The sequence below is a fragment of the Sardina pilchardus genome, chromosome 19 (genome assembly GCF_963854185.1).
Source record: "Sardina pilchardus chromosome 19, fSarPil1.1, whole genome shotgun sequence".
In the NCBI taxonomy this organism is placed as follows: domain Eukaryota; kingdom Metazoa; phylum Chordata; class Actinopteri; order Clupeiformes; family Clupeidae; genus Sardina; species Sardina pilchardus.
In genome coordinates this window covers 23,836,472-23,846,471 of record NC_085012.1, presented here as the reverse complement: position 1 = coordinate 23,846,471, position 10,000 = coordinate 23,836,472, and the positions used below count along the sequence as shown (strand labels likewise).

Sequence of the window (10,000 nt, the reverse complement as noted above, 5' to 3'; positions counted from 1 at the left end):
AGAGAGAGAGAGAGAGAGAGAGAGAGAGAGAGAGAGAGAGAGAGACGTCGGCATGTGCACCAGATGGCGTGTGGCTCCAGACTTGCTGGCAGCAAGCGGCGGCCTCAACCCGTCTGCTGCAGTGCGACGGCCACGGCTACACCGAAACATGCACACACACACACACACACACACACACACACACACACACACACATGTACATGCACACATGTGCATTAACCAATGCACACATGGTAAACTTACTCTCAGACGCACCATGTATACACACACACACACACACACACACGCACACACACACCATCAATGTATATGCACACATACTGTACATACAGTATGTGGCACTGTGTGGAAGTGTGCACAAACACACCATGTTACTTATTATATACAAATGTACTTCTTCCCTCAGATACAAATCTGATACTGTATACACACACTGTAATTGATGCACATACAGTCACGTGTGCGCAAACAAACACACACACACACACACACACACACACACACACACACACACACACACACACACACACACACACACATAGACACAGACAGACAGCTAGCCAGACAGACAGACACACACACACACGCACACAGACAGACAACACATACAGAGCTTTTAACACACCTATGTCCAGCTTATGGCAGAGTGTGAGTGTGAGTGTAAGCAGTGCCATCCAGTAAAATCTCTGCCTAGGCCTCGTCTCTCCGTGCCCCCGAGATCCCATTTCATGCTCACACAAAGCTCCTCTTGACATTGGCACAGGCTGTAGACATGCTCTGGTCTTCTCGCCAAGGCTCAGAAAACACCCCACCGAAAACAGGGGACAAGAAAAGTCAAGAAGCAAATAAAAAGAAAAGAAAGGAAAGGAACAGTAAAGAAAGGAAAAGAGACGTCTACAGGTTAAACACTGCCAGGCAAGTTAGGAGCAGGGGCTAATGTATTCCACATGGCCACGCAAGTGTGAAGGTCTCCGATCACCTACTGCTGCGTTTGGGAAGCTTAATGTGCTTGTTTGCTGTTTAATTGCTTATTTTGGGCAGCGTTTGAAAGGCAGATGTAATTTGTCTTCCTAATGGCTTATTAGTTTAACTGGTCCTTCAGGGGGCTGTCGCTCTATCCCCCTGAATGTTATGGAAAACAAAAACGTAATGCCTTTATGGGACTGAGTCAGTGCTTGGGACAATAGCTGAACTCATTCACGCTGTTTTCCAATGGGCGTTTGCTTTGGCGTTGGCTATGGGTAATGACAGTGGTGGCCATGAAGTCTTGCATCATAAAGTAACGGACAATCATTTTAGTGGGACCAAATTCTAAAATACAGATATTTTTTTATTTTTTTACATTGGGAAAATATTTTGCAACAGCAAAAACTAATAGAGATTCCATATAAAAGCAACACATAGTCTCATGTTTTGGCTATGGGTTTTTATCATGATATTAACGTCCTTGATAATTGATGACCCTGAAGGATATAGACTCCCCTTCATTCAGTAATAAAACTGGCTTGGAAAGTTAGAAACTGTTAACGGTAATCATTAGCCACATAGTCGTCTGGCCTTGCCCGTCACTGTAGGTGATAATTGCCCCATAAAGCCAGATACACTTTCGACGCAATGGGCTGTGTAATTTCTGAAGAATTTCTGCTCAATTTCCCTCGCAAGTGTCAAGTGATACTTTTTAATTAAGCCTCCAGAGCCCCTAGCAGGGGTGTTGCTTCAATAAGGCCAGCCAGAGGAAAATAATTCATTTTTTATTGTAAGAATACAATATGCACTGTGGTCCGTGCGAGCAAGACAATCTGTATGTTAGGGTTCAGTCTGGAGGGCTTGTTTACGTACTGGAGGCAGGAATATGGGGCAGTGGGAATATGCCTGTTATAAGACCACGCGTGTCTGGGCATTATTAACAAACACCCACAGTCACACCATAGTCTGTTACAAGACTAAACAGTTTCTCTCTCTCTCCATTTTCTAACACGTCTAGAACGTTCCTTGTCAGTGTTTCCCCCATAGCACCCTCTCCCCTTCACTTGCCCTGAAAGCATTTTCCCCCTGCATGGCCTCTACAATGAACTCATTGACTCCTAGTGTTGTACTGTACCTCAGAAAAGTATGGACGTCGACTGAAGTATACATCTCCGTGTTGTGTTTCCAAAAGGGGCCTATAGAGGAGTCTGGTCTGACCTCTCCACCACCCTTGGACTGTGGCTTGCCACTGAGGCAGGCATGACCTAACCAGCATGCGTGCTAAGGCCCCTAACCGCATGCCTCGTTAGAGTGGCCCTGGCACCTAAAAGCAACTTAGTGTGTAGCGTGGAAATGAAGAATCATAAATGATGCTTGATTTAGTTTTAGAAGACGTCTGTTCGGGTTGTCGTGAAACTCGCAGACAAACAAATGCGAATTACTCACCTTCAATGGACCCCGAAAAACAAGCGCTGGAAGTCGTTCTCTTGTGGTTCAGCCGACTCGGCTAAAAATAGCAACTAATTCTTTGTTAAAAGAACAAATCTGTTTGTTGGTAATTGATTGCTCACGAATGCGCGTTTTTTTCCCCCAGCCCTTAGTGCTCTCACTCTAAATACTCTAAAGTTCTAAACTCCAACGTCTCTTTGTACTTCAGAAAGAATTCCTCCTCTCTCCTTTAAGCTGGAAATAGATATAAGGGCTGCGAACCATGTCAACAAGAATATGAATGTGTTATTGATTTGCCATCCTGACAACAGGAGAACGAGAGAGAGAGAGAGAGCGAGAGAGAGAGAGAGAGAGAGAGAGAGAGACGGCGGTCTCAGAACATTACGTTGTGGTGACACATTTGGCCTTTTCCACTCCTCCATCTCCTCAGGGTTGAGCAGCCCCATTCATCCCTTTATCTCTCCCATGCTATACCTCCTAAAGCAGCCCACACATTAACATCCTTGCACATTGTTTTCCGCCTCGTGACGAATGACTGTTTTGGTCTCTTATCTCTAGTAGTTTTACTTCGCCCAGGACGCCTCGGCGTTGTTTACCACATTGTACAATACAGGTGCAGACAGTATGTCACAGGCCCCCTCCTTCCCTCTCTCTCTCCCTCTCCCTCTCTCTCTCTCTCTTTCCCACTCTCTCTTTTCCTCTCTCGGGTACTCATGGGAGAGGATGAGGGCTATAATTGTGTTATTGTCAATATCCTGTTTGCTCTCGGCGTTGCCGAGTGACGTGGCGGTCGCGGCCGTCCGTTAGGTGAGCGAAGGCAGCCGAGCCAAGGCGAGCGGATTTAATTAAGCGACGTGTTAGACTTCATTTCCTCCTGCGGCCGGCTTCGCCCGGCAGAACCTGAGATGGCGAGGCTGGGGCAGAGAAGGGAGGCAGGAGGCAGGAAATTCTGCCGGTGCGGCCGCAGCGAGTGCTGTTTTTAGCCGTTATTTATCAAATACAATTTGTTCCTCGCCGGTCAACAAAAAAACAAAACAAACACGAGAAAGGATGAATGGGAATGGCTGGCCTAGAAGCACCTTCGCCATGTGTGCCTCTTCAGAGTTTGAGCAAAAGCATCGCAATGAACGTCCTCAGATGTCCAAAAATAATATGTGCCGAGTAAACTCTGTGATTAGTTATCCATCAGAGAGGAAAACAACTGTGGGAAAACAAAACAGGCCAGTGGAACAGATGTATAGCTGCTGTAATGTAACAACAGTAAATCAGTCATTGTGTTTGCAGGCAAGTTGAATGAAGGGATTGGGAATGTGGTGGTGGTGGTGGTGGTGGTGGTGGTGGTGGTAGTGGAGGGTCATATTGAGTCCCCCCCTTCCACACACACACACACACACACTCTCTCCCTCTCTCCAGTGGGCCCATATCCTGAGAGTAAACAGCTCGGATCCTTTTAACTGGCTTTTACTGCCGGGGATTGTGGGATTAAGGCGCTGTGGTTGCTGGTGTTTTCGCTTCTCTTGCACGAGGGTGGGCCCTGGTGCCTCTGTCCCGGCTCAGCTCAGCCCAGCACCAGCACAGCCGGGCCAGACCCGCAGCTCTGCAGGCAGGCAGGGCACCGCCGCGCTCTCCCCGCCAGGCCTGCTGGAGCCCATTGGGCAGCCCAGAGAGAAGTGGCCTACTGAGAGCAGATGTGACACCTTTACATCTGCCTTTACAAGCCAACCCCACTGCCCCACACACACACACACACACACACACACACATACACACACGAGTACACACACACACACACACACACACACACACACACACACACACACACACACACACAAAAGCACAAACACACACACACACCTTAGCCCCAGCTCCCCCTTACCCTCCATGGCAGCTCCAAAGGCTTGAACCTCACCATGCTGCGTCTATACGACCCTCCTGTCATAAGATTTAAGCACGCAGTACTTGACCCCTGCTGGTTTCGGGCGCAGGGAACGTTTGAAGGCAGCTTGTCTTGTTGGAGCATGTTTGATCAACCCTGGTGGCGGACTGGGGTCTGGTCTGTCGCGCACGAGAGAGAGAGAGAGAGAGAGAGAGAGAGAGAGAGAGAGAGAGAGAGAGAGAGAGAGAGAGCGCCTGTCCTGCCATTTTTTCGTGAAAGCCAGCTGGTACTGTGCCGGGCTCAGGGTTTGAGTCTAATTCAGCAAGGGAAAGAGAAAAAAAAACACCCCAACTTGCCTCTCAGGCAACTCAGACGGGGATTCGGCGAACAGCAGGGGCTGCTTGCCGTGAGCTCGGAGCCGGACGCGAGTTCCGCCAGCTGGGCCCGCCAATTACGAGTGACCACACGGACACACATGGCGACCGCTCTCCCCAGCCGCCCACACGCCCCTCCTGCCGTACGGGTCGTCTGATGTGGACAATGGCGCGCCGGACCCACATTTTATCCCCCCCCGAACATGGAACTGATTTGGGGTCAGAAATGAGATCCATGTTTGTTAGTTGGACAGAAGCGTCTTCACCGCAAGGGCTTTTTTATTCGGTGCAGCCTCTGCCGCTGTAGCGATGGTGACGCTGGATCGGAGCCCTGGTGCGAGCCCACAGCTTTTTGAGGAGGGTTATATTGCTCGGTTTGTGCTGGCCCTCCTGAAACATTTGTTTGCAGGCACTTTCGTACCCCCCTAGTGCGAAATAAACCCCACTGGACTTGCACACCATCCGCAATGGCAGTCGAACCATTTTATGTTTTTCACTTGTCCCCAAACAGGTTCAAACCATATGGGTTTTCTCCACTTGCACGCTTGGATAACAATCGATCAAGACAATTGTCGTTCAAAACCACTGTCATGCCACATACTGTTGCGAGGGATGTTGGAATGCTCGCTTTTCTGCAGATGTTCCCTCAGCAAGAATGAAAGCGGAATCAAAACACTTGTTTTTCTTAAGCCCGAACTCTCTCACACTCACACAATGGGAACTTCTAGACCAGGTTTTTGGCTTTAAAAAAAAAAGAAGGCCTAGGATTTGCAGAAGTGCTCTCAATATGGGCTTCACATTGATTTGCACAGACAGTGGGCTATATCTCTGCCCTGGTACCCATGAAATCATCCTTAAGTAATTTTTTCCTTTCCAGTGCATCATTAGGCCTGAGTAAGCGCCAGAGATTTAGCAGTCTCACTCTGTCATCCAAAAAAACCCCAATGATCTTTTTCTCCGCATTCTGGAGCCACTTCCAGCAGGCCCTGTTTGAATTACCCCGAGAAAAGGCGCTCCCAGCCAGGAGAGGCCAAAAACAGCGCGCTTGTTTTTCAGTGCTCCAGGTGGCCATCGGCGGAGGTAATGAGAGAGAGAGAACAGTGACATGCTCTTTTTCCTTCTCATCCACCCCTGCCTAATTTCACTGACCTCCCCAATAGCAGGCTCTTCGCGCCACATGTCCACTCGTGTTTGTGAGAGAACCTTTGTGTGTGTGTGTGTGTGTGTGTGAGAGAGAGAGAGAGAGAGAGAGTGAGTGTGTGTGAGAGTGTGTGTGAGTGTGTGAGGAGTGTGTCTATGTCTGTGCTGGTGTGTGAGCTACTTGGAGCAGTTTCTTTTAAGCTCCATCAAACTTCTGTGTTAATAAGGAATCACAGGAAACTGTGAAGAAACAACCCTTCAGCCTGCACAGTGTCACAAGCAGCGATAACCTTGTGCTATTTCCAAAATGTTTCCAGCTGTATGTGGAAATGTGTATCGGACACTGAAATCCCGAACTCTAATGACGTATAAAACATCCTAGGAAACTGAAGAAATAGGATTCTGTCACCACTGGAAAACTTATCAGTAGAGATAGCACCATTGCTTACTGTCCATAAATAACTAATGCCACGGTCAGTGTGCATATCATCAAGCTTTTGTTTTTGTGGTGGCTAAGTCCTGTGATGGGGCCCTGCTGTGGTTATGTTCCTCATCACAGCTCGTAAACCTGTGGCCTGAGGATGGCAACAAATCTGCTCGTGTTGTAGAGGCCGAGCGAGCGAGCAAGCGAGTGAGGGAGTCATGGAGCCAGCGAGCCACTGTTGGCCAGCCCAGCGTCACCCGCAAGGGGGTCGGGGAGTTCGGGGGGACGGAGAGACAGAGTGGGGGTGGGGGTGGGGGGGGGAGAGAGAGACATATAGCGGATGAGGTCATGGGGATGGGCTTGCCACCAACAACATCTCTTGTAATGATTCCCCTACTGGGCTCCTTTCTTGTCGAGGGGTAATTACAGATTGGCTGTGGTCGCACCACCACAAAGGGGGCCTTGTTAAGTAATAAGCGATCACTGCGTGCACTGCAGGGTCCTCCAAATCACGCAGCACTCCTTGGCCGCCTGGGACTCGGGCCATGGCAGTCTGAGCTCCATTTTTTTTGTGTTCCTGAATGTATCGAGGCTTGTTGTTTTTCTCTCCAGCCCACCCCCAACCATGCTCGCACACAGACGCGCACAAAAAGCCCCCCTGGCCACATGTACAGTGCGTGTGTGTGCATGTAGTTAGGCATCGTTGGTCAGAGTGGCGACACTCCCATAGACCTCCATAGCAAAAAATGGCAGCGCTTTTTCCAGGCTTCTTCCGTGTTATGGGAGTTTTGGAACTATCAACAGCCAATCTCTTGGTCCGTAGTCAATGAGTTAATTGATAACACCCTCCAGTATCCAGAAGTACATCCCGCCCTCCTGCAATTCAGCCATTCAGCACAGGTTTTTTTGGAACTTTTGATTGTGTGGCGGTGACATCAAAGAGTGTCGCAACTCTCTCTTTCTATAGCTCTGGCTTGGGGTCATTAGGCCTGCTCTCTGGTTTTGTGACACCGATAATCTCTGCTATACGTTTCACATGACATAACGTGCTGGCGATGGGTCAGGCCAATGGCTCATGAGAGCACTGCAGGGCAGGACACACTGTACACAGCCTTTCATATTACACCTGCACAATGAGTGTCTGCTTACCAGGCCATCTGGCCCCATCTGGAGCTGAGAGGTGACGCTAAGGTGATTCAGTTGGCCGTGTCTGTAACATGTGCTGTGGTCCCATTTAACGTTATGTAAGTGTCCCTATTGAGGTGTCCTTAAAGGCACTCTAAGCGATGTTGAGCAACGCCACTTCTGTTGACGTCGAAACAAAACAGAGAGCTAGCTCACTACGCCCTCCCACTCCCTCCTGTGCAATTGAAGCTCTCCTAAACACGCATCTTGTTGGTTATTGGCTGGAACACTGTTGTTATGTGTCGTGGTACAGGTTGCACCAGTTTGTTTTTGTTGCTGTTTGTAGAGCCTGGGCTGTCTACAGAGACCACATTTCTTATACTGTGTTCAGGGGACAGGTAGTGGATACTGGATAGTGAGGAGATGTTTGCTATATGTGACAAAAAAATGTTTTAGCCTAGAAAATGTGTGACATTGCTTAGAGCACCTTTAAGTAAGTAGTTAAAGTCAGGTTTGTATCAGATGCTTTTGTCCAAAGGAACTAACACAAAAGTACCCTACAGCAGTCATAGATGGAGCTCAGGTCAACCATAAAAGCAACACTATGCAACAACCTTTGAGAGCAGGCCTAGCTCACCAGTTTTACACTAAAACTTGCATAGTACTGCTTTAACAAGACAACCACGCTACCCACTGTAACAAAGGCCCTATGATAGACAATAGCAACGTGCATTGCAAGGAGAACATGAAATTCATTCGATGAAAAGTAGTGATAAATAATAATGCACTTCTCGTGTAGAGGAGTATTAACAACAATTCTTTAACCCACATCACAAATATACCATATACTCATACTACGAGAATGGCACTGAAAACATATCTCCGCACATATTTTCGAAAGCCATAAAGTAGTGAAGTGGGATTCATGTATCATTGGTAGGTGTATTAGCTAGCGCCAGCATGTCAGTGCACCTTCTGCCAAAAAAGGGCTCATGCACTTTAGCTGGCATGAGAAAATGTGCTTATGCGGTCTAATAAGCGTTCAAGGTCGCCGTCAGAGGAACGCGAGTGACTTTTAGGTTTCGGCTATTTCGTGTTGACTTTCTCCGTTTCTCATTTTTCGTTTATACTTTTCGCTTTATTGAGGTTAGTATGAAGTAAGAAACTGTATCCAAATCGGGAGGATTTATAGTTTATGAAATGCAACAGTAATAACACAGCCGGCAGGCACCGTGCCAAGCCTTTAACTCCGATTCCCCGCAAATTTATTGATTGTTATTTTAAAACCTCCTCAAACCACTACTGACAGTCTAGTACGACGATCACGAACAAAGTTAAATCCTGGTTGCCATAAGTGACTTTCATCTTGAGGTTGCTGCGGTCTCTTGTGTTTTTCTAAGGCCCATAAAAATAACAATCACCCCTCATTAGAACAGATATGGCCTGAGAATTTTTGCAATAACTCACAATATCTCTCTGTGTATAAACGTGTAATGTAATACTTTCTTCTTCTAATGAGACACTGTTATGTTCACTCCTTCTCTCTTTCTTTTTCTCTCTCTCATGGGAATCACTGTCTCCACTTCTTCCCTTCTGTTGGTCTCTCTTTTTTCTCTCAATTTTGTTCTCCCCCTCTATGTTCCCTCTTTATTTGCTCTTTCTTTCTCTTCCTCAATCTTCTCTCTCTTTTACCTCCCTCCTTTTTCAACCTCTCTGTCTCTCCCTCTCCACCTCTCCCCCCACCCTCTCCATCTCTCGTTCCCCTTCTCTGTTCTGTTTGACCTGGTCTCTCTCTGCAGCGTCACCCGGTGTGGCTGACCGATGTGAAGGTCAGTCGTGGGGGAAGCCCACTGAGCCAGCGCAGTCTGCAGCTGCAGGAGTCCCTGTTCTCCAAGGAGCTGGAGGATATGGGCAAGCATCTCGCTGGTAGGCACCACACACACACACACACACACACACACACACTTTCTCTCTCCTCGCTCGCTCTCTCTCTCTCTCTCACACACACACACACACACACACACACACACACACACACACATATTCACACACTCACACACACTCACAGACACACCGACCGCACAGGAACCCTAGCAAACACTGCAGTATATACAAGTGCACTGTGAAGCAGACAGACACACACACACACACACACACACACACACACACACACACACACCAGAGACCAGGCACACGCACACACTGCACCAAGGGCTTGGATTTCACACACAGACATAGACTAACACACACACACACACACACAGACACACATACATCAAACACTCAGCCCCTACGTCTCCTGCGAGTTCTATCACACACAAAACATCTAAAAGAAAGCCCCCCCCTCTGCACAGACACACACACACATACACCCCTTACTCTGTCTGTGCCCCTTCACCAAAGCGTGCATTTGAACAAGAGCGGTTTGATTGGCTAATTAAAAACGTATCCAGCCCATTAAGGCTGGGGGTGGGGGCTTGGGCGAAGTGTGGGAGTGGGGTGTGCTACTACCCTGGGCAGCTTTTATTAATTTAATAAATTCACCGCAGGGCTATTAAAAACGTGTGAGCCAGGCTGTGATGTGACACATTTTTGTCTGCGGATCAAGTGTACGGGTCCTGGCATGGAATTCTTTTTTTTTTTTTT

At 48.0% G+C, this 10,000-nt stretch overlaps 1 protein-coding gene across 1 annotated transcript in view; it reads left to right on the top strand.

Moving 5' to 3' along the window:
• Window positions 1–10,000, top strand: part of c19h8orf34 (chromosome 19 C8orf34 homolog) — an 85,907-nt gene that overhangs the window by 61,178 nt on the left and 14,729 nt on the right. The window contains exon 11 of the mRNA XM_062521351.1: window positions 9,154–9,280. Within this exon, the coding sequence (XP_062377335.1) occupies window positions 9,154–9,280 (127 nt within the window). The remainder of the gene's footprint in view (window positions 1–9,153; window positions 9,281–10,000) is intronic.